General features: G+C 41.1%; 1 protein-coding gene across 3 annotated transcripts in view; it reads left to right on the forward strand.

Annotated features, from left to right (window-relative positions):
* The window catches only part of tcf4 (transcription factor 4), a 230,164-nt gene that overhangs the window by 178,742 nt on the left and 25,188 nt on the right, over positions 1-26,234 (forward strand). For all 3 annotated transcript variants that reach the window (XM_074616972.1, XM_074616974.1, XM_074616975.1), the window contains 7 exons: positions 9,248-9,353; positions 11,015-11,166; positions 12,283-12,466; positions 15,781-15,851; positions 16,020-16,098; positions 19,828-19,907; positions 20,355-20,564. In XM_074616972.1, the coding sequence (XP_074473073.1) occupies positions 9,248-9,353; positions 11,015-11,166; positions 12,283-12,466; positions 15,781-15,851; positions 16,020-16,098; positions 19,828-19,907; positions 20,355-20,564 (882 nt within the window). The remainder of the gene's footprint in view (positions 1-9,247; positions 9,354-11,014; positions 11,167-12,282; positions 12,467-15,780; positions 15,852-16,019; positions 16,099-19,827; positions 19,908-20,354; positions 20,565-26,234) is intronic.

Genomic DNA, 26,234 nt, shown 5'->3' on the forward strand with positions numbered 1-26,234 from the left:
CACACACGCACGCACTCGCAGTTTTTCCCTCCATGTGTTTTGAATCAGGAACATAATTAACCTTCAGAGGATTCTGAGGCCGTGGCTCAGATCTCCGCTATAAAAATACATCTAAAAAACAGAAACCCCCGAAAATATGTTTGATCCGTCTGCGGCGCGTTTGATTCGCTTTCCCACATCTGCCTCCGGACGGGCTCGGAGCGCGGCGCCCTGAGTGGTACAGTAAACGGAGATGAAAAGAGCGTCTACAGGTGGAGAGAAGTGGGGGGATGAGACAGGAGGAGATAGATACAGTGCACCGGTCGATGGATGTATCTAATGATTTATACTGTAACAGAGAAAAGCAGCAAATCATCACAAGCTTGAACCAAAGCATGTTTGATAAATTAATCATTCAGATAGTGTGTATTGTATTGTATGTTGAGTTGTATCCTTTTCTGTCTGCCTCCTCTGTTGTTTTTGCTTCCTGTGGCTGTTTGTGTGAAGGTGAATAAAGACGAAAGTGAAAGCAGCATGTTAGAAGTGAGAGAGGCAGAGGACAGAGAGGAGGAGGAGGGAGAGAGTGAAACAGAGAGGGAGAAAAAAAATTGGACAGGCACAGGTGCAGCCGACTGTGTGAGTGTGTGTGTGTGTATGTGTGTGTGTGTATATATTTGTGTGTGTGTGTCTGTCAAGAGGTTTCGTGACTGCTCCTTTGAGTGTTCACATTCCAGCACATCTGCTTTGGATGAAGCGTGGTAAACTCTGTGTGTGTGTGTGTGTGAGAGAGAGAGAGAGACTGTTAGCGGGAGGCAGAGAGAGAGAGAAGCGAAAACAAGACGGGAACAAGTCCTTTATTGAGCAAAAAGCTGATTTGTTTCTGGTTCCGTTTTCTGCCTGGCTGTCTGTCTGTGCAAGTGTGAGAGTGTTGTATTAATGACAAAACTAAAAACGGAGGCAAAAACAAAACCTGATCGTCAACCCAACCTTCGGAAGGCGTATGAATACCACAACATTACACGGACATTCCGCGTGTCATGAGTACGAATTTTAGCCTTTTCGTGTGTCATTTGTACGCAAACGTCCGCAATTAGGTTCAGAGAAAACCACTTAGTTAGGTTAAGGGAAAACGTCATGGTTCGGGTTAAAATAAGTAATTAGACTAATTAAAACACATACGGAAACAACGTAACACGACTACAGAAAACACGTCACAAAGGTCAATAAAAAACTGTCACGTGAAAAACGCCAGTAACGTAACTAACTTACCGATCAACAACGGTCTCGAACACGGAAGTTCGATGGTCTTTCTCGCTTATACTGCACCACTAACTCTTACCGTAGCATTTATACGCAGATGCGTTTACATTGCAGTCAGTACAGGATACCTGGCGTACAAATGACACGCAGAAATCAAGAAAGGCGTACTTATTGCACGCTAAACGCCTTGCGCATTATCGTGGCATTTGTACGCTTTTTCGTGTGAATGGGCTAGTCAATCTGCACGTCAAGATTTGAGAGCCATTGAGGACAAAATCATGAGTGTAGTTAATGTTTTGAGCTTAGGGGCTTCATTACAGACACTTCCCTAAGTCTAAAATCCTATTTTGTCTCAGTTTAGGATGACATTTAGGGCATGTTTCCCAACTGCATATAGGAAAAAATCCTATCTTATCTTAGGATAGGAAGTTTGCCATTACAGAACCGTCCTAACTTATGGATTTCCCAAATTAGGAATCCTAAATTAAGGTTTTAACACACCGGGGGCTTAATGAATAAACGACACAAAAATATGAAATTCTCGGCTGTGAATTTTATATGTCTAGGGCTTTTATTGTGAAAGGTAAGAATGGAAGGAGTGGATCTAGTCCGCACTGCCTTTGTCAAGGTTGAAAGGAGTAATATAGTTGGTAGTAGTTGTAGTAGTAGTAGTAGTAGTAGTATAGTATAGTTTCAACAGGCTTTGGCTTGATTACAAAATGTGTGTCTGTGGAACTTTGGTAAGGTCAAACGTACTGAGGAGGAAGAGGAGGAAGAGCTTCTCCTCTTCCTCTTTCTGTCAGAGCAGTGGAGCTGCAGGAGGAGAGGCTGAGAGGTTGAACAGATGCTCCCCACATTTGGAGACAATAACGGAGAGAAGAAGCATCAAACACTAAACAAAGACAAAAAGCCTCCCTCTTCTTTTCTTCCTTTCTTTCCACTTTTCTCTCTTTTGTTTCCGTTTACTGTCTTTTTATCTGCGTCCAACTTTTAGCATTTCACTTTGTTCCATTTATTGTTTTTCCATTCTCTTTCCAGTCTCTTTCTAACAAAAGCCTTCAGGGTCCAGCAGCATTCCCATCGCTGGCAACAAGTTAGAACTGAAACACTGCAGAGAAAATACAGTTCGTCTTTTCTCGCTTTTTTCTTAATGTTGCATTGACTTTACAGCATGACCTCGATCATTTTTACGTTATTTACTTATCGTACCATATATGGACATGACCTCGATAATTTCTACGTTATCGACTTATCGTACGTTATATGCACATGACTTCGATAATTTTTACATTATCGACTTATTGTACGATATGTGGACATGACCGCAATCATTTTTACGCTATCGACTTTTGTACGATATATGGACATTACCGCGATAATTTTTACGTTATCGACTTATCGCACAATATGTGGACATGACCGCAATCATTTTTACGCTATCGACTTTTGTACGATATATGGACATTACTGCGATAATTTTTATGTTATCGACTTATCGTACAATATGTGGACATGACCTCGATCATTTTTACGTTATTGATTTATCGTACCATATATGGACATGACCTCGATCATTTTTATGTTATTGATTTATCGTACAATATATGGATATGACCGTGATCATTTTTACGTTATCGACTTATCGTACGATTTTGCTGACCTTGATATTGCCCGTTGTGTTTACATGTGTGTTTGTTTACATGAGAATGTCACTAATATTCTAGCCAACATGATGCCAGAGTAAACAGCAGGGTTTTTCCTACAATTATATAACTTGGGCATTGCACAGTTCCTCTTTGAAAGGGTGTACTTGCATTATTATGCTATATAGTTATCATTATATCACTGGCATAAAATTGTCTTAAAATGACAATAACATTGTTTATCGCAATTATTTCTGGGACAATATATCGTCCAACAAAGGCAGTTATCGTGACAGGCCTACAGGGCGGCCCGCTATGTGTGGGGAAACACTAGTATGCGTACGTCTACCAACTTTCTTTCTCTAATTAAAGTTGAGCTGCTGTTTCTGTTGCGTTTGTACCTGTGGGTGAGGTCAGTGAGTTGCACAGCTGGTTGCTCTGAATAAATTTAGAGTGTGTTTTGTTAGCTCCATGAGGAATCAGTTTTCAGTGGAATGTGCCTTTATATTCTCGTCTTGTTGCCGGGGGCGACGCAGTGCGAAGCTTTGATGCAATCTGTGATGTTTCTCTCAATCCGTTAAACGTCAGGACGCGGCGGGAGGTTATACAACAGCTTCTACTGGATTCTTTCAGGGTTTCTACTGTGGTGCAGATAATGGTTTTACACAACAGGCTCTACTACTGGTTTCTATTGGGAGTTTCTACCATTGTTCTGGAAAACAACTGGTTCAACTGGTTTGTGTTTTGGCAGGGAATTGGTTCTACTGGTTTCTATCAGGCTTTTATTGTAATACAATTACTCTCTCTACAAAATATTTTCTCCTGGTTTCTATTGTGTTTCCATGAATCCACACTGTCATAGACCGGCTCCTAGGCCATGACAAATACGGGAAAGGACGCAGTGATTGATTGTAAATTAAAGATATTTATTACAAATAAATTAAGAATATACAGAAATAACTACAAATGTGGAGTGTGTCAGTCAGTAACATCAGTAATGTAGATGTGGATGTGTGATGTGTTGTTACTGGTTTTGACTTTGTTGTGCTATTGTACAGAACTGGTTCCACTGGTTTCCATTGTGTTTTGTCACTTGTTTGTCTGGGTTTTATTGTTTCCATTGTGACACCATATCTATTGTACAGAACTGGTTCCACTGCTTTTTACTGTGTTTATATCATTGCACAGATAACTGGTTTGACTGGTTTCGATTGTGTTTCTATTGTCGCGCAGAGAAGTGAAACAAAGTAGAAACAGAACCGATACTGCTCAGTTTTTGGTCCCAGTATGGTAGAGAACTGATTCTGCTGGGATTTATTAGGTTTCTGTCATGGTGCAATAACTATTTTTCTATTGTGTCTCTACAAAGACCTGGTTTCTGTTGTTCCATTGTGGTACAGATCATAGTTTTACAGAACTGCTTCATATCATAATGCAGAGATGGTCCCATTGAGTTCCATTGGGTTTCTATCATTACACAGAGAATAGTTTAACTTGTGTCAATGCAGCTCCTATTACAGAACCAGTTCAACCAATTTCCATTGTGTTTCCATTGTGGCACAGACCACATACTTTATGATAATCATATGCATGTTGGGGCAAGTCATAGTCAAGTCATCACACTGACACACTGACAGCTGTTGTTGCCCATATTTTTGTATGCTAAATGCAGTACCTGAGGGTTTCTGGACACTATTTGTCATTGTTTTGTGTTGGTAATTGATTTCCAATAATGAATATATACATAAAGCATATTTGCCCACTCCCATGTTGATGAGAGTATTAACTTCTTGACAAATCTTCCTTTAAGTTATATTTTGAACAGATGAAAAAGGTGTGATTCATTTGCGATCAATCGCGATTAACTACGGACAATGGTGCGATTAATCACGATTAAATATTTGATTCGATTGACAGCCCTAATTATAACTCTATTCTGGCACAGATATGTGGTTTTGGCTGGTCGTATTTAAAATCAGGGGACGAAAATCATTTTCCACAACTGGTTTGACTGGTTTCTGTTCGGCTTCTATTGTAGTAGAAATCCTATTCTTTCCAACCCACTCTACAAAGATTATATTCCTGCAGTAGTCTGAGACTGACTGAAATAGCTGCATGTGAAGGTTATTGATCAGACATCACTGGTTTCTATTGTGGTTCTCGTTATATTTCTCTGGTTTTGTGGCCAGTTGTCAATGGAATGACAACACTGTCAAGGGTGTCTCTGATTGGCTCGAGGTCCGCCTGCTGCTAACTGTGGGAATACTGATACTGCTGTGTGTGTGTGTGTGTGTATTACAGATTACAGGAAGTGAGGTTGTTATTGTGTCTCTCTACATTCCTCAGACTTGAACACACTCTGCACCTGTTCCTGTCTGTAACACACACACACAAACATGCACGCACACACTTACATAAATGCACACAAGCATACACACACAAATCACAGCCTTTCGTCACAAGTCCAATAACACATTCAATGGGAAAATATGCCTGCGCGACATGAGACATAAATCTAAATATTTTCAACAGGAACAACACATGCGTGTGTGTGTGTGTCAGTGTGTGTGAATTTTCTTGTACAGGCTTTAGGTCAATAAATGTGTTTTTATCATCAGAGCACAAACTCTCCGAGGGGAAGAGGACGAGGAGGAGGAGGAGGAGGAGGAAGTTTGAGGGGATTTTAGTTCAGCTCTTAATGGCATCTACAGACACTGTGTGTTTGTGTGGGCGTGCGAGTATGGAGACCGAAGGATTTGGATCCCTTAAAACTCCTGCAAGGTGCATTGTGGGAAGGTACCGGCCAGCATCTCCCAACTGATTAGCTCCTCTTAGCACCTTACATCTGTGTATTTCATTTTTTTGTGTCATGGTGGTGTATGTGTGTGGTTGGGCTGGTGTTTCCTGACCTCAGTCTTTCATTCCCACAGTTCCCAGAGTTCCTTGCTCCTCAGAGGTCCTAATTGTTGTGGTATTCGTCGCCGTGTCTGTGTCTTTCCCGCGAGCAGTGGTTTTCAGGAAGTAAACAGAGCCGACACGAGGCTATGCTCTGTAGTAACTGAACAATGCAACAAAACACTGTGAACAAAAGGAGGGATTGAGCTTGACTTTTCAAAAGCATGCTGTATAGTTTTATATTTTTGATTTTTTTTTCTACCATTCTAGGCAAGTATTCGTGGAAATGTATACTTTGTTGTGTAGTCCATCGCATTGACCATCAAGTCAGTCAATCACTGTTATAATTACCTGGTTATTAAGTTAATGCACAGATTAATTTGAAAAGTTTGCCTTTCAGTGGGATTCTAACATGCAGAAATGTGTGGAAACCAAAGGATGTCTCAAAATGTAGAAACATTTTAAGTAAGGCTGGCAATCATATATTATATTTAATCGTGATTAATCACATGTTTGTCCATAGTTAATTGTGATTAATTGCATTTTTTATCTGTTCAAAATATACCTTAAGGGAGATTTGTCAAGTATTTAATACGCTTATCATTGTCGGAGTGGGCAAATGCCTATGCTTGCTTTATGCAAATGTATGTATATATTTATTACTGGAAATCAATTAACACACAATGACAAATATTGTCCAGAAACCCTCACAGGTACTCCATTTAGTATAAGAAATATGATCAAATCATAACATGGCAAACTCAAGCCCAACAGGCAACAACAGCTGTCAGTGTGCTGACTACACTATGACTTGAGGTCAGAGGTCAAGGGCTCCCTTTCAAAATGTACATGCCTGTTTTTTCTCGCCCAAATTTAGTGTAAGTTTGGAGCGTTATTTAGCCTCCTTCAAGACAAGCTACTATGACATGGTTGTTACCGATGGATTCTAGTTTCATATGATAGCAATCAGACGATGGTGTTGACCACATTAACATCGTCAAATGAGGCCCGTAACTTCACAACCAGTGGGGTCCGCACAGTCTGCCCGGGGGATTCAACTCGGCGCCTTGGTGTGGGAGGATCCCCTCGTGCCTCTTCACAGCGCTGGCTGGCCCTCGCCAGGCGCTTTTCCTGTAAAGGCCCGGTGTGAATGTGGCTGTCGTCTCCACTTGTGAGTTTGACAGCACCCATAGCCCGGACTTTGCCGCTTCCCCGAGGCCGTGGACTTTGTGCTCACTGCGCCCTCTCCTGTCCCTTGTTATATTCTCGTCCTCTTTTAATCCCTTGTTCCTTTCCTGAGAACCAGAGGGGCTTAGTGTATGTTGCAAAGTTCATCACCAGGGGCTTAGTGAAGACATCAAGGGAAGACCTCACACTAATGTGGAACTGAATGCTACCACAGCTTATATCTCTTCTTGCTCCATCCATTTTCACACCTGTGCACACCTGGCTTTTTACTGCAGAAAATTGGTTTGACAGTTTGTCAGTCAGAAAGAGTGTCTCAGATTCCTTCTTAGATTCTCTGTTTGGTAACTGAAGATCTTTTGTCTCTAAGAATACAGGACAGTAACGCAAAGGAAATCAGATTTTCCCCTCAGTAAAATTAATAATTAATAAGCTTTAATGATCTGAAAAAAGTCAGGAGGTTTTTCTCTGACTGAAAGAGTTTTAGTCTGTTTTCTGTTTTTAATAATTTCTCTCAGGGAGTGTGGGAGGTGATTTTTTTTTTTTTAAATGCCCCCAAGTGTTCTTTTTCTTTTATTTCTTCTGTCTGCGTTTTATCATCAGATTTTCGTTTACCACATCTGTGTTACATCCATATGCAAATACCCCAAAGTTAACAAAGCAACCCATGTCTCTTTTAGGGGCTGGAGGTAGATTAGGGGTAGCTGTGGAGCGGCTCTTTCATTTTGATGTGAATCAGTGGGGGAGACGGAGAGAGAGAAGAGCGCTTTCAACAGCTGTTCCAGGGTTTGCGTCATGCGGCGCGAGCTAGCGTCATGGCTGAGTGTTCGCACGCTATGCACACACACACAGACACACACACACACACAGAGGCATGCTGTGGGGACCCCCAGTCGAAGGCATGACCAAACACAGGGATTGTGTTCTCATGCAGCCGCTGTGTTGCTGAGGAAGAACGTCACCTGTTTTGAGTGATGACAGGCTGCCGGTTGTGCTTGCAGTCTCACGTTTTACTGCATGTTTGCTGCATGACTGCTGCTCTGCTGCTGCTGCCCCTCTGAGAGGAGACGCACACAAAATCACCGCTGAGTTCCCCTTTTAGTCATCAAATTAGTCTGAGTGAGAGGAGGGCCGACGGAAAATGTGTTGTGGCTGTCGTATATGATGGGAAATATGTTATTTGTCATTAGCACTCATTGCAGCAGAAGTGATGGGCACTTTAGATGCAATTGATGCGGTTACCATGGCAACCAATGTAGTTATGTTTGCATAAAAATAGTTATGTGTATATGTTGTGGATTTTGAAGTTGTGGATTGACAGAGCACAGTAAACTTATTTTATGAAAGAAAAGCTTTTAAAACTTGTTTATATATACAGTAAATATATAATATATGTAATATACTATTATATCATATATAATACACATATATATATATGTATGTATATATACAGTATATTAAGAGCTTAACAAGAGCATAAAAATATGAATTTCTAAGCTTTTTTTCTTTTTAAAAGGATAATTGTTTAAAAATATATTTTTTTTAAATATAAAATATTTTTATAATAAAAAATATATATAAAACATTAACATTCAAATATAAAAACAGACTTATAATATTGTTTTTAATTATTTTACCCATTTAAAAAAAATAGATAATCTAATAATTTTGCAAAATATGAAACAAATAAAATCATTACAACTTTATTTACATAGCTTTGAAAATTTTAAAATAAGTTATATAGTAAATATAAAGATAATTTATGAAACTTTTTTTGAGGTTAAAAATAGTCATTTATACAGTTTTAATTATGATTTTTAAGACAATATTTGAAAATCTGCTCCTTTTTACAGAATACAACATCATATAAAAAAATTTAAGCTCATTTTGAAAATATTTGAATTTATTTATAAAATAAACGTAAAATAAATTAGCTTTGTTTGCAGGCTGGTATTGAAAAACTGATTTGATGGAAGTTAGACTAAGTTCCCAGAGCAGCTGCCATATTTCTTCAGGTTTTAAAAGGAAAAGCAAAGACCAGTGACCGCTCAGGAAGTGGTGTGTTCATGCAGTCAGGTGTAGGAAAGGGTTGATGTTGATGTCTGATTTGAGGAGAGAAGTGTCAATCCTCTGTTACAGCCTACTAGAAACGACTTCTATCTGAAGCTGATTCCTGCTGAGCCTCACGTTGCGTTTGGCCGTGAGCTTTTAATGAAAACAAGTTGTGTTTTGATCAGAGAGCAGATTTCTGAATGACGTTCTCTGTTTCTGTTTTTGTGTTGCAGGTGTACGCTCCGTCTGCCAGTACAGCAGACTACAACAGGGACTCACCGGGTTATCCCTCCTCCAAACCTCCCAGCGCTGGCTTCCCAAGCTCATTCTTCATGCCAGGTACTCATGCACACACACTCACACACACTCACACTCACTCACAGATCTGTCCCTCATCAAAAACTCCCTGCAGTGGATTCCTGTGTGGATACTAGATCACAGACAATGTGAAAGATTGTCTTATACTAAAACCCTTAACAGATTTGAGTCATACATTTTATTAGTTATTATAACAGCTACCCAAATAAGGCATTTATCTTTTGCTGGAGACAACAATAAAGACAACAAGTTGCTGCTTGCAAACTTTGAGGTTGATTTGAACGCTGCTAGGTAACCCTGCTTTCACCCCAACATTGCGCATAGCGAGGCTATTACTTCCAATGGACTGTTAGGCTGTGTCAGGAGATTGTGAAGTTAGCTTTGTGCATCTCTGAACTCCAGAAGATATGTATCGGTATCTGTTTTAGCTGATACCCGACCCTCGTGTAACCAATTATTAACCGTTAACCGACAAGATTAGTGCGTCGCATGCAGCGGTGCTATTTAACAAGCCGCCCAGCTGCAACAATAAGCTGATGCACAAACAGGTTAAATCCATCATTTATCACCAGCTGCAGTGTATGAACACAACAGACAACTGAGTCCCCAGTTCACCCGACCGAGAGAGTTACTGTAGCTGTGTATTGTCGTCTCCACCGCATTATTTACTTTAGCTGCGAGATTGTCAGCTGTAAGTCTGCCTGGCTGCTCTGTCTGCCCGGCGTAACGACAGGGAGTGTCCGGCGTCTGTTTGGTTTGTGCTACGTTCGCAGCTTTAGCGTTGCCGGTGTCTTCGTGCCTGCCGTTGTCACACACATATGGTCTGTCAGCGCGCCGTAACTTTTGATCAGGCACAAATCTCACCATTGTGTGACTTATTGTCTCCACAAATGTAACCTGGTAGCTGATGTAATGATTCAGGGAGTTTATAAAGAAATTTCAAAGAAGTTATTTGCTAATTATTATCTATTTAACAGCAGACATGGAAATAAAGCTTTTCTTGGAAATGTATTAAATAGATTATCAGCTATTGGGAAATAGTGGAATATAATTGTTAAATAATGTTAAAAATAAAGTAATTTTTTATCAATTTTTAGGTAAATATTGGGGTTAATTTGGCAGTAATTCCAAATAAATTTCAAATCGGTTACTTGCTCATTATCACCTAATTACCATGAAATAATGGTACAGTGTTACCAAAATAGTTCAACGTTTGACCAGGACATACCAGATATTACAGCAGTGTAATGGTTGTTCATGTTTTGATGACATACATTTGACTACTGGAGAGTGTTTCCAGTGTACGGACTAACAGTAAATGCTCAGACTGATTTAAGTACTCCTATTTTCCCCCAGCCTGTCTCTTCTCCCCTCTCACCTGGGTGTCTGTCATGTAAATACACACACTCGCTTTACAGACATAAATAAAAGAACAAATGGTCCCAGAAAACAGGTTTGTTTTAACCGGGTTATTCTTTAACCAGGTGTTCCATTTACATGGATGTTTTCTGAAATAAGGTTACAGCATGAAGTGGGTCAGATCATCAAACTACATGTAGACACACTGAGTGAGTCACAGGATGGTTTGACAGAGGAACCTCAGTATGTTTTTACCTTGTTGCCTGCACAGAGACTGATCTCAACATCATCTCTCTCCCTCCCTCTGTGTGTCTCTCCATCAGACGGTCACCACAGTGGCGATCCCTGGAGCAGCAGTAGCAGCAGTATGGGCCAGCAGGGTTACCACGGCAGCATGCTGGGGGGCGGGAACTCTGCCCACGGCCCCTCCCAAAGCTCCTCCTCCTACTGCGGGATTCACCCTCACGACAGATTGGTGAGCAAAGCTGTCAATGGGTCTGTACAGGGATGGGGAAGTCATGATCCGCCTTACTCTACGCCTCTGATTGGCTAATACCCATTGCCTTCATTGGTTGGACTGGTTAGGTTTAGGCATGAGGAGTGAGATTGGTTATGGTTAGGGTAAGAACATCTGGGTGAGCCAATCAGAGGCAGAGAAGGGCGGGTCATGCCTTCGCCATCCTAGGAGAAAAAAAATTTCCGTACAGGTCGTGACACATTCAAGAAGTCACTCCAGGGAATACAGATTAACTACATGGTCCTTAATTTATCTAGGTTTCTCTAGTCAAATTTTCCAATGCAGTTTTTCTTTTTTTTTTCTTTTTTTAAGACAAACAAAAACATTTGTATGGTTTAAACCACACAATAGATGAAAGAGAAAGCATAAAGTACATTCTGTTAAAGAAAAGCTGAAGTTATTTAGAGTAAATTAAATAATGATAAATACATGAAATGGATTATCGTAGCCAATGTATAGGGCATAAGTAAACTACGTAGTTTGCTTCTTTTTTTTTTACATATGAGCTCTATTTGGCCTCTTTTGTATATTTTTGTCATAATTTAAGTAATATTTAAATTAAATTATCTTATATTTGTGCACTGTTATTATATTTGAACTGTAAAAGCTGAACATCTCCAAGAATTCATAATATCATGGTGTTATCTGTAGTAAAAACACCCGAACGTGATGTTGAAATACCACAAGCAGGAGCAAACTTTCTCATTTTACAGCTAAATAGTACACTACAAGATGTTTCTGAAAACATTTGAGGAGAGAAATAGGCATTACAGTAACAGAATATTAATAAATATTTAATCAGCGCTGCCTAGTTTGACCGTTTGATCGGAGTTCGCGAGGGATTGACAGCTGCCTCCGTTGAATGAACAGCCAATAGGAACGCTCTCTCTCTCTGAAATGACCTGTGATTGGCCAAAATTTTCTAAAGCCTGGTGCAGAAGTCTAATTTTCTCTTAGAACATTTGAATTACAATATGCTGAAAGGTTATTAAGGATTTTTTGCCCAATGATGCCAAAAATATTCCACCTACTGCCACTTTAATGTTTCATTTAGTCCCGTCTGTCTCTCTGCAGAGCTACCCGTCGCACTCGTCTGCAGATATCAGCTCCAGCCTTCCTCCTATGTCCAGCTTCCACCGAGGGGGAGGGAGCGGTGGCGGTGGTGGCGGCGGGGGCGGCGGCGGCGGCGGCGGAGGGGGAAGTCATTACAGCACCGCCTCTTGCACCGCTTCCACCAACGGCACAGAAAGCCACATGGGTAAGACACCTGTGTGTATTTGTGTCTTGAAACAACGCATATCAAGCATGCATATCAAGCATGCATGAAATTGTAACGGAGGATTTTAAATAGTACTATTTTGGTGAAAATGCATGTGTTTGGGAAATAGTGAGCATACGACGGTGAGTAATTGATTGTGGGTAAAGTTTTCCTTTAAGACTACAGACTTGGACTCGAGTCAGACTTAAGTCACAAAAATGAGGACTTGAGACTTGGATTTGACGGCTGACTTGACATAACACTTGACTCCTTAAAGACTTGACTTGACTTTTCCCCAGAGACTTAAACAAGCTCTGCTGTGTGTAAGCTTTCACTCATCTTCTGTGAGTAGACCAGATTATTTCACTGTAAAAGCAACTGATCATGTTGATGTTTTCATGTAGGACTTGGATGCATTTGCTGTGTTTGTGTTTTGGCTTTGGAAAAAATCTACGGATGAACTACTCGCAGTCACTACTTGAAAGACAACTTTATTGTCCCTTTCTAGTCAGAAGACCACAGTTTTATTTACTGCCCCCATAACCGGTTCTAACCGTCCCTGCTGTGATTAGACTCAGATGATTTAAACCACTTAAAAACTGAATGAGGAGAGAAAACAGGCGGTCAGAAATTGAAGAACAGTTGTACTCCATTTTGGCTCGACCCTGACATCACTGACACACACACACACGCAGCATGCCATATGGACCCCTTGCTTTGACTTCCATAGAACAAATAGGACAGCAATAAGAAACAGATTGAAAGTTTGTTTTCATGGGAAGACATCTCCAACTCCAGCATTCCTCAAAGATATCACACACACACACACACACACACACACACACACACACACACACACATGAGCCAGAGCAGATGAGTGTAAACACAACATGGAGTTAATAAAAAACATGACGCTGTTGTTTAAATGTAAACCAATGACACACGTGTGTGCACACAGGAACGCTTAAACGCGGCCGCACAGTGTTTTTCTGCATCGGTCTGATTTGTACGAGTAAACAAGTGAGTGGATTCTCCTCACAGAGTAGCAGCTGTGGTCACTAAGGATTCATGTCAGTTACGTACTGATTTTAATAACGAGCATAACGAGCATTTCCTCGACTGACTCGTACAATCAGCTCTCAATGACGTGCCATGTGACCAACGCACGGATTCATTCTAGAGGTGTTCCAATACCATTTTTTTCCTCTCCGATACCGATTCCGATGCCTGAACTTGCGGTATTGGCCGATACCGAGTACTGATCTGATACCAGCGTGATGAATATAATATCTTCGTCTCTTTTGGGCTATCTTTGTGGAATTTATCTCGTCGTAGGAATACGGTTTGCTGCTGCGGTTCGTCCTTTTTTTCCCCCTTTGCCTTGGTGAAGTCGTCGTGCTCTTTCGCGTGATGCGTCTTCAAATGTTTTATAAGATTGCTGGTGTTGAAATTGGCAACACTAGTGCCACACCTCGAAACGGAAGCCTTACTAACGGTACATTCGTCGTTTAACTTGTTGGATTTTCCACTGGGAAATATTGCCAAGCGAGCGGCGGAAAAGAATTGATATCCGTTTAAACAAGTAAAAAAATGTTCTGGGTTGATAAATATGGTATCAGATTGGTGCTGAGACTGGCGTATGGACAACAACAGCTGTCAGGGTGTCACTGTCCTGACTTGACTATGACTTGCCCCAAAACTGCACGTGATTATCATAAAGTGGGCATGCCTCGGAGACTCGTGGTTACTCAGAGAACCCATTTTCATTGACATATCAGGTCCTTTGAAAATGGCCAAGACAGTATTTCCCCCCAAAATTTAACATAAGTTTGGCATGTATGACATGGTTGGTACCAATGGATTCATTAGGTTTATTAGTTTCGTATGATACCAGTATCTTCACTCTAGCTAAAAAACTGAGCCAACTACAACCTAAAAATGGCAAGTTATATATATATATATCTATATATCTATATAGATATATAGATATATATATATCTATATATCTATATATATAGATATATATATATATACTAAAATGATATTTTTCTCTTTGGTGATGGACACGGACAGAAATACCTCAAAATCAGTTTCATCTCCTGAATGCGCTTCTCCTCTGCAGCTATAAGCTCTCATTTATGAAAAAGATTTTCTCCTGCATATGTTCTAAATTATGCGTCAAGTCAGGATACAAGTGTGTGTGTGTGTGTGTGTGTGTGTGTGCGTGTGTGTGTGTGTGTGTATAACAGTAATCCCTTGGATGGTTTACTAGGCCAGTGGTATGGCGTGAGTGAGACATGAGGCTTTAACCCCAAAACATATGCTACTTCCTGTCTCACTCTCTCTCTTCATGCCTATCTCTCTCTCTCTTTCTCTCTCTCTCTCTCTCTCTCTCTCTCTCTCTCTCTCTAACAGCTTAAAGAAGTCCAGTCCTGCCAATTTCTGTAATGGATTCATTTGCCATGAAAGGATGTGTTTTGCTGTGCTGTGTCTGTGTGGCGTGCGCGCGTTTAACTTGTGTGTGCGAGCGTAAACTTTCCATCTGGGATCTGCTATCAGGAGAGATGAGTCTCTCTGCCTCTGTGCGTGTGTGCGTGTGTGTGCGTGTGTGTGTGTGTGTGTGTGTGTGTGTGTGTGTGGGCGCTCATCTGGTCCTGTGAGGTCACTTCCTTCCTCTCTGGCCTCAGTGCTCTTCAAGTGTGTGAAACAGATTTAGTTGTAATGAGGTCTGCCATTTGTGCGCACACAAACACACGCTGTCAGTCAGTAAAAATGTGAACAACTGTAGATGTTGAATGTCGGTTCCTTTTGAATTCTGTCTCTGATTCTCATCACGTTGTTTGACAAAGGAGCCTGGTCACACCACCAGTTATAACTTTGGAGCAACTCATTTCAGTGGAATCGCCGATATGCGTGGATTCATGCGTGTAGCTGAAGCGAAGCTGCACAGAGATTTCACACAGTGTTTGGTGAACTTTGATACGAGAATTTGCTCCGCTCGGAAACCACCTTGACAGATGCTATCATATTAGCTGTGTCACACCATCAGATGTGTGTTTCTGTGGACAAGGAGGACAAATTCATTCATAAAATTAACAGAATTGGATTTCTAGGTGAATCAGTATTAATGAATATGTGTTGTTTGAGTGTGAAACGGATGGACTGATGGTGTGTGAGTAGACAGAATAATTTAAATATGTAGTAAATAACATCCTTATTTACAAGAATACATCCCTTTTTTTCCTGTGTGTGTGTGTGTGTGTGTGTGTGTGTGTGTGTGTGTGTGTGTGTGTGTGTGTGTGTGTGTGTCACAGCTCAACGAGCGCCGAGCGCAGCAGCCAGCAGCTCTCAGACAGGAGACGCCTTAGGGAAAGCACTCGCATCCGTAAGTGCAGCAAATACACACAAACACGCACATAAACAACACTATGGAAGATTCCTGTTCAGCATTTTGTCTTTTTAATATTTTTTTGTGACTTTTGGAGTCAAGATCTATCTATAGATGTTGTTCTACGTGCTTCTCTGACTTTTATGTTTCAATTTTTTTTTTCAGATCTACTCTCCGGACCATACGAACAACAGCTTCTCGTCCAATCCCTCCACCCCAGTCGGCTCCCCACCCTCCCTCACAGGTAGCACATGACACTCACCGTCCAATCACAACACACCAGCTACGTCGTCATAGAACCGACAACCACATATGGGAAAAGCAGAGCTGACTTGGACTGGAGTAGGAATTACACAAATCACAAAAATTAGGACTTGAGACTTGACTAGACCTTGTTCAAATGACTTGAGACTTGACTTGAACTTGTTTCAAATGACTTGGGACTTGACTTCAACTTGTTTCAAATGACTTGGGACTTGACTTCAACTTGTTTCAAATGACTTGGGACTTTGATTTTAACTTGTTTCAAAAGACTTGAGACTTTGATTTCAATTTGTTTCAAATGATTTGAGACTTTGACTTGAATTTGTTTCAAATGACTTACATCTTGACTTGGACTTGTTTCAAATGACTTGTGACTTGACTTGACCTTTTTTCAAATGACTTGCGACTTTGACTTCAACTTGTTTCAAATGACTTGACACATGACTTGAACTTGTTTCAAATGACTTTAGACTTTGATTTGAACTTATCTTTTATAACTTAAATTCAGCTTTGGGAAGTAGAAGAGTCAGAAATGGGAAAAAAAAAAAGATGTATTTAAAGCATAATACATTTTTAATATTTTAAGGAGATTTCTGCTTTTTAAGTGCAAACACTTAACGAGAACGACACGTAAAATGAGACCATAAAAACACATTAATAATTGCTGCAGTGTCTCCTCTCCATACCCCTCCTCCTCCTTTTCTTATTTCCACCAATTACTCCTCCTCGCGGCTCATGTTGGAAACTCTCCCTGCTCCTTAAAGTGAAAAATGACTTTTCCTAATAATAGTTGTGTCGAATTTGTCTCTAATTGTCGCTGCTACACACACCGTTTGATATTTCTGCGCCGCGCCTTGTGACTGATAGCTTTAATTACGAGCACCACTTCGACAAATCGTTCACAAACCTACCGGCTCTGCAAACACGAGCCCCCTCCCCTCTTCCTTCTCCTCGTCATTATAGCCGCCTCGGATATTGCCCGCTAAACCATAATTGGTGTTTATCATTGTGTCAGAGTTACTCCACTTTTTACAAATTAGAAATGACGCCTATTAGAGCAAACTACATGCAAATTGATATCCGAGGCTAATTCTGCGAGGGTGTTTTACAGTGTTGGACCCGGAATAATTTACCCTGCCGTTTAATACATATATTTGTATTTGCACATGAATGTACCCAGGTGATTATTCATTAATTAGCATATGGTAATGAGCATGTATTATGAATAAAGGAGAGGGGAGAGAAAAGACTGTGAGACAAAATGGGAAGACAATTAAAAAACCGGGAGAAACACAAGCTAATGAGATGAGATCAGAGTTACAAAGGAGAGATCAGTGGTGAGGGCAGAGGAGAGGAGAAAAGATGAGGGCAACAAGAATGGAGGGGTAGGAAAGGGGAATAAAGGAGGAGAGGAGATGAAGGAATGAGAAAAGGAGAGAATAAAGGAAAGGAGAGGAAACAAAGGGGTGAGAAGAGTCGGAAAAGGAGGTGAAAATGGGAGAAGGAGTGGATATGTTGAAGGGCTAAGAAAAGATGAGGAGAGGAAACGAGAGAACAAACAAGGAACTGGGATGAGATGATGGAGGCATAAGAAGACGAAAAAAGGTGAATGAATAGGAATCAAGAGGAAACCAAGAGGAAAGAGAAGACGACTCAAAAATCAGACTCACTGGGCCGCTTGTGATTTTCAAACATTTTGAGCTCATAAGCTCGGAGAGATTTTATCCCTCTTCAGTAACTTTTTATTGAATGAAACAAATGCAGTGCCCATTCAAAACATGCCTGTTCAGAACGGGACGATTGCTCGGCTCCAGGTAGCCTCCCGGTATTGCTGCTTGCAGCGTTGTCGTCGTCCGGAGATCGTGCCCGTTCAGAGCACGTGGCCGTTCGGAGCAAGTGTTGAGAACCGCTCGTCGTTGACTCCAGTAATATGAAGAAGAGTTCTGTTGTAACATTTGGTGCCTTCAAATGAGGTTACCGTGTTCACTAGAGAGAATGTGGTATTCACGACCTGTGGAAAGTTTCTGAAAGCTCCGAGTTCACGAGTTGTGACATGTTTGTTGACGTTGTCAGAAATGGCGGGGGACATTGAAGTTAATTTTTCAGTACATAATGAGTGAATATATTGTAATTTTAGTCGTATATTGTTTTTCTTTGTAAGTTTAGTCTTAGGAAAATGTTGATATTCCCAACGGTCTCATCTTTTTCATTTGTCATTATGCCTTTGCATTTTCCTGCATTACGTTACCCGCTTGCCAGCTTGCTTGATTGTTAGTCTCTGTGGCTTCTAGATGCCGACAGTAACGTTAATATTGGCGTAACTTAGCAGCGGTGTTCTCACGACTTAACCACTTGAACACCAAGCATATGTGTACACGACTTCCCATGTTGTAAATGGCCCTCTACAGAATAAATAGAAGAACGCTCAGAGAGCTTATGCGACTGACTAGCGCCATCATGTTCATCGCTGGCTAGCACGTTAGCTGTTAGCTCGCCAGCCACGATAGTTTACCACCCGCTGTAGCTCATATGTCGTCAAGCTTCTAGAAAGACATATCTCACAAACGTGCAGATGAATGTGTCACTTTTCGGTTGTGGATTTGTAGTTTCTATCCAGGCAGATAGTTTGTGTTTTATGTGTCCAGGTTAAAGATTCCAGTACACTGGAGGTTTTTATTTGTAGTTCTCACAGCATTGAAAAGTGATTTTTATAGAAAAGTGTTGATAGGTACTATTTTTTTTTGGCGTAAAGTAGTTCCAATAAACACTTTTAAGTGTGTTCTGAGGATTTAGTAATGGGGACAGTGTTTTGGGGAATATGTGTTGCGTTGGAGTTTTTCAATTATCGTTTTTTTTTACCAGAAACTAAATTCACCACCAGAGTATTGAGGTGATGAATGGAGGGAACAGAAACCTTCAAAACCTGGACACATTGAACCAAAACTATCTGCATGACCAAAGCTTGTCTCACCCGAACGCTGCCCGTCACCGCTCAGAGCCTCATATTAATGTAAATTCACACAAGTCTCCTCTGTCTACCAGCTAATGAGACCTGTCGATTCAGATACGACCCTTCAGAGCGACGGCAAACACAAAAGCGGAAAAGAACAGAGACACAAAGCGTGTTTATTCTGCAGAGGGCCCATGCTAATCAACCACTTGTACCTATTCAAAGACAAAAGCCCGATATTAGCATTTCTGCTATGAGATATACGGGTTGGTTTGTTTTCGTCTTTTCTCCCTCATCACTTCGTTTATTATGTCCGAGCACCACGGGTGGATACGATGAAACGCTCGTCGTGTGTAAAGATGTTTTGTCTGAAGCTTGGCGCTACGTCGAGTGGTTTCTTTTTGCAACATAAAAAAAGGAAAGGAGGTTTTGGCTCTAATCCACACGCAGACATCCATCCAATTTTCTGTACACACTTAGCCTCTGCAGGAGCCGCAGAGGGCTGGAGCCTATCCCAGCATGCATTGAGTGAGAGGCGGGTCACACCCGAGGTCGGCAATCTATCACAGAGCATACTGCACGTGCAGATGAAGGGATGTCAGTTTGAACTAAACTAAAGAAAAACACAAAAAAAGCAACTCCCAGATCTCCTGCTCACATCTCCCTGTTCTCTGAATCCTGTCATGCACCCTTGCTTTTAAATGTTGCGTCTTCTTGATCTCCTCTCCTGATGATGTGTCCTTGTCTCCTCTTCCCTAGCTGCCAGTTCAGCTGTCTGGTCGAGGAACGGCGGACAGGGAGCGACGTCGCCAAACTATGAGGCTCCATTGCACTCTCTGGTATGCACGCAAACACACCAACACATATGTACTGTACATACTGTGAACATACATATATATATATATACATATATATATATATAAACTGGTTGTCTCCTACTGAAGATGTAAATCTTTAAAAAAACACTCACAAATGTATAGTTTCATTTTTGAAAAGGCTCAGTAATTTCCTAAAACAGCTGGTCACTGTGGTTTTTTAGGAAACGTTACTCAAACAGGAGTAAATAGTGTATTTGTTGGGGAGTTTCAGCAGTGGATTAGTACACATTTGAGTGCTTTAGAGAGTATTTGCAGCAGCAGGACGGTGTATGCTGTATGTATGATGTATGGATAAATGTATGTATGCATCTCAGAATGAACGTTGACTCAGAGCTGCTTCAGTTTGCAGACAGAGATGAGAAAGAAATCGTTCTTCTCATCCCCTTCTTTGTCTCCTTCACTCTGCAGCAAAGTCGTATCGAGGACCGTCTGGAGCGTTTGGACGATGCCATCCACGTGCTGCGGAGCCACGCGGTGGGACCGTCGACGGGTATGCCCAGTGGGCACGGCGAGATGCACAACCTCATCGGGGCAGCACACACGCACAACGGCGCAATGGGCGCTCTGAACAGCGGGTACGGTTCGGGACTGCTGTCGGCCAACAGACACTCCCTCATGGTAGGTCCTGAGAGCATGTTTCTATACTGTAGTAATGACTGTGAGGGGGATGACAGAAGTCCTAGCAGGTTCAGTTTTACATCACATATCTTCAGGTCAAGGGACCCCTTTGAAAATGGGTTCTGTTTATGATAATCACATGCAGCTTGGGCCAAAAAACATATAGTTTTGTATTCATGTGTGATGACGTTAGTCCCCATTGTAGCAATTTCATTGTATTGAGACCAAAACAACCGGTCCGAGACCGCTCGAGTTAAGGAGGAGGAGCAGAAGAGTAGTAAAAGAGGAGGAGGACTGAGGGAAGGAGAGAAGGGTACAGGAGATTAAAGAGGAGAGGAGAATTTAAAGTATGAAGTCAGAGAGACAGCAGTAATGTTTTCCATATTTCATTTTTTTGTCAACTTGAAACAATAAACATAAAGAACCAAACAGCTGTGTGACATAAGGAGATGTAGGAGGGCGAGAGAGGGAGCATTATAAAACACCGCCAGTGTAAACACATTCAGATGCCTGAACATGTTCAGTCAGACCTACTTTGTTTATTTCTGCTTTACGTTTGTGCTCATTCAATGTAGACACACACGCACACACACACACACACACCAGATGTTCATACATGCAAACTAACACACAAGATACTCTGCACACTGTCACTATGTCTTCAACACCTCTCTCTCTCTGTACAAAACCTCGGCCACAGACTCTGTGACGTCACCTTCATGCTTCTGGAGGGACATTTTGACTATTGTTGTGTCCAACAGTTGTGTGTTGTGGCTGTAATGAACACTGCAGCCTCTAGGGGGCGCGTTACACTGATCTCTGTACAGTAGTTCAGGAGCTTTGTCCCTCTCTCTGGTCTTTGTTAAAGTATTTACTTTGAAGTGTTGTTTTCTAAATGGAAAGCACCTGTGTGTGTGTGTGTGTGTGTGTGTGTGTGTGTGTGTGTGTGTGTGTGTGTGTGTGTGTGTGTGCGTGCGTGCGTGCGTGCGTGCGTGCGTGCGTGCGTGCGTGCGTGCGTGTGCACGTGCTGGCCTGCTCCCACAGAGATTATCTTCTCACGCATATCTGTCCAGCTGTCTCTCTCTCTCTCTCCCACTTTTGTTTATCTCATGGATGTATTAAGAGAACTGGATACAGCGTTGGAGGCGGGGCCCCGTTCATTCATATGAAAGTTGCTCAGCGGCGCGTGATGCCAAAATGGCTCGACTTTCAACTGGAAAAGTACCCGGATCTTCCGGCGCACTTCCGCATCCATTGGGCCCATGGAGCAGGCGCAGTAGCGTCCGCTCGGTCACATGGCTCGGTCACGGGGTCACAGCCGTCACGGTGTCGTCATGGCTTGCTAACTCCAGCCTCGGTCTGGGTCTCATTCACATGAACGGAGGAAGGGAAATAACTCTGGATTTGGCTATTAGTGTTGGGTGAACATAGTGAAGCATTCAGCAGCTAAGAAATTTGTTTCGCAAAGTTGGTGGAGACCAAACCAGAGCTACCAGAACAGTAAATATTGGACTTAAAGGAGTTTTGCCCCCAGTTGTCAAAAAACCTGATCTTTAAGATAATTAATTAAAATGAAGAATTAGGCATTCAGTGAAGGAAAAAGACAACATACAAATGTTTAAGTTTTACGGAATTATTTAAATGTTAGTCTAGATAAATAAGACTAAGATTTATAATATCTGCTTATTAAGACGGTATACAAAGATTCAGGTTGTTATTTACAGAGAACGTCACACTAAAGGAAATAGTTAGGGCTAAGGGATCTTAAATACGTCTTTTACCTTGCAATAAGTTTGATAGAACACATTTCCGCTTTTCAAACTAAAGTGTAATGAAGAGAACAGTGTGTTTGGATTTATGATGTCATTTTTAAAGTTTGTGGTAAAGAAAATGTTTAAAATTTATGGGAAAAACTACTTTTCAGTTCTATTCTGAGGTGCTTTTAAACACTTTTTTTCTGCTCTTTGGACGTCCCCAGAGACAAATGTAGCATTTAGCTTTATGAAGTGGCGTGCGGTTTAGCCCAAGAAAACATTAAAAGTGAACTTCTTGTTAATGGTAATATTTGTACAAACTACTTTTCAGTTTACTTGTTTTTATACATTCAGTATGCAACCAGTGGAAAAAAAGAATAAAGTGAAGTGAAGGATATGTGCTGAAAAACACGGTTTTATTTATGGACTATAAACCAACACACACACACAGAAGCTCATAAATTGCTCCTTGTGTTGTCATTAGGACTCGTGTGAGTATTTATTCAGGCTCTGGATTATTGGCCGAAAGACAAACAGACTCATTAAGACTGAAAACACAGCAGCTCTATAATAGGGTTTTCCATCCGCCCTGATCACATGCATTTCCACTACAGCCTCACAGCAGGGGAGAGCTGCACCGCGTTGCTGTGGTCCTGCTTGATATCAAGGTCTTCTCCCCTCAATGCCCAGATACACCAACCCGACATCAAAGAACTAACAGTGACTCCACCAAGACTTTGTCTTGGCCAAAAAGTTGCACTCGAACACAACACAAAGTCGACCGCTGACGGCCAACTACCACGCACGTTCTACGCCTGAGTGAGATGAAATAACTCTCCACATCAGCAGGCGGCGGTAGTCTGTATTCGTCATTCAAAAAGGGAAACAGGAAGATCGAGGACAGCGGATATACAAGCCGTTGTTATGATACGTACATGAAACAAAGCGGCGTCTGCCGACCATTTTCACACCACTCTCACTCACCATTTAGCTTCATTCCAGATGGCCATGTCGTTGTGAAAATATCCGTGTATTTGAATCAGAAGAGATGAAGATGAAAAATGAGAACGGCCAATCAGATTGATATCTCTCACTGATGGGCTCCGCCGCCGATTCAACATGCTGAATTGGCCAAAAAAACTCACACACGGGCGGATTAGATCCGACGGTACGGGACACACAGAAAGAAACTAGGGGGACAAACACTCATCAATGGCCCCAAACTGTACGACGGCCGACCGTCGCCTTGGTGTGTCGGGGCCTTTAGAACGCATTGCGAATTTTTATTTAAACGCAATAAACAGATCAAAATGATGCTGAAATAACTACATTATAATGTTGATTTGTAAAAAGTCTGAACTCATACTTTGTCAGGTCTGTCCACAAGACGACAAGCAAACAACTTTTAAAATGCTTGTTTTCTGAATGGAGTTCGGATTGATCAGTGCCAGGCTATGCTAACATTGTAGCTGCTCCATCAACACTCAACATAAAGTCATCTAGGCATAAATACGTCAGCAACATTGTTGAGTTTGGTCCGGTCTCTGTACAGATATGATATACTATCGTAGCTCTGGGTGACCACACGGCTACAATATTTTTTTTCCTCCATTTCTGATTCAACAAAGTCAGGATGTCAGTGACAACAAGAGAATTTGTTGCTCTAATTGAAATATTTCAACTTGCGCGAATGACGCAAATTTTGCGTCCACCCTATCGCCGGACAAAAACAATATGAGACGATTCTGCAAAACCCTGGGTTATGTTGTCTTGACAATGTTTTTTTGGTGTACATTGTCAAATTTTTGCTTTCTACTATATGAACATGGCAATAACAGTATAGTTAGTAGTTATGGCAAATAAACTATGGTTAAGGGAAAACAAATAAACAACACCTCCCCACTATTCTTTACAGTTTTCAGTATGATAACAGTGAAACCGGGTGAAAGTATTGAGGTTTGGTTCCCAGGTCTAGTGAGTGGAGCATCTACTATGTACTTCACACAAAGTATATGCATGTGTGAGTGTACAGTGTAAACAGGAAGTTTGAAAGAAAAGAAAGAGACTCAATAGAAATACTGAAAAAAAAACGAAATGAGTGGAAAATGAAGGGAGAGGAAGGAGTGATGTAATGTCTAAAATGAAGCCATTGTGTTTGCACTGAGACTTTTTCTGTTTTTCTCGTGCATTCATTCACTTTCTCTCTCTCTCTCTCTCTCTCTCCTTCTAGTTTTCTGTCCCTCTCCCAGTCACTCTTTTCAGTTTTCTTTCTCATCATCATCCCACCACTTATTTCCTCTTTCAGTACTCTCTGTCTCATTTTTATTTTTATTCATTTTCCTGTCTTCCCTTTCTAATCCTTCTTTACTTCTTCTCCTTCGTCTCTTTTTCTGTAACTTTCCTGTACCTCCTTATGTTCTCACCTCTTGTTTCTTTACTGTATTTTTTTTTCATTTACTCCCCCCTCTCTCTCTCTCTCTCTCTCTCTCTCTACTCTGCTGTTTTTATGCCCACGCTCATTTCTGTCTTATTGACACACATTTATTACGTACTTTATTACATATTTTGTATGTCACTTTTGTTTTCATCTTCTGTCTGTAGTTATTCTCTCTCTCTCTCTCTCTCTCCTTCCCTCTGTCTCTTTCATTCACATACATACACACACACACACACACACACACACACACACAGCTGTATGTAGTTTGGCAGTGTTAGGCAGAGACGCCTGCAGGCTGAGGTCATTACTCTGGGAAAACAGGTGGTAGACTGATGCGGGAGAGAGAGAGAGAGAGGGTGATAGATGCATACATAGACATGAATGCATCATACACACACTCAAATACATAAAGGCATCAATTTATAAGTATATACACACATATGATCGGACATTGTAATTTTTTTCCAATTAAGTTTATATCTTTTATTAATGCCCAAATCATGACACTCAGATGAGATCAAGAAGATTCAGCACAGGGCTGGCTTAATGCATAGGCCATATAGGCGGTCGCCTCGGGCTCCACCCTCTGGGGGCCGCTGGTCGTCCTCTAAAAAAAATAAAATTAAAATATAAAATATAAAATATAATTTGTTTTAAAAAGATGCCGGCGGGCGCCCTTCCTCATTTTGTGCATTGAGGTAACACATTAACGAATAAAGAAAGAAAGAAAGAAATACACTGTAACTCTCATTGTAGTGATACTGACTAAACACTTTTAAGCCAACAATATCAGGGACTAATTGTTTATTTATATTACAATAAGTACAGTTATTTATGAAAATAAAACTCTTAAAACCAAGTTGCAGTTTACGGGGTAAGGGTTCTGGAGGGTTGAACCCTAACCCTATAGCGCCACCGCCGCCGCCTATGGAAGTGGCGGAAGGGGGGCTCCAAATCTGAACATCGCCTAGGTCACCAGAGTCTAGAGCCAGCCCTGGATAAGCAACACTTTTTGTTTTGTTATGCGGTTGTGATGTGATAATACAGTGGAGAGATGGGTTTGGACGGAGACTCTGAAAGGAAGGGGGAAGGTTAAAGGGGAGAAATATCTCTCTCTCTCTCCATTAAGCAGTTTTACATTAAGTAAAATGGATCGTAATCTGCATCACTTTGCTGTAAAACACGCTAATGCCTTTTAATACTCCTCTCCTCTCTAAATCTCCTCTCTTTTCTCAGTCACTAAATGTACTCCTATAAGCTGATGGAAATCCACTATCGCCCATTTACCTTCAGTGCAATGATAATAATAAACTATGTCTTATGACATCATTCTAAAATTGTTCTATAACCAACCATGTCATAGTAGCTCACGAAGGAGGCTAAAAAACGCTCCAACTTTTTTAAACATATAAAAAATGTGTGATTAATTTGCGATTAATCGCCAATAAATATTTTAATCGATTGACAACAACAGGTTTT

Source organism: Sebastes fasciatus, chromosome 19 (assembly GCF_043250625.1).
Source record: "Sebastes fasciatus isolate fSebFas1 chromosome 19, fSebFas1.pri, whole genome shotgun sequence".
Classification (NCBI taxonomy): domain Eukaryota; kingdom Metazoa; phylum Chordata; class Actinopteri; order Perciformes; family Sebastidae; genus Sebastes; species Sebastes fasciatus.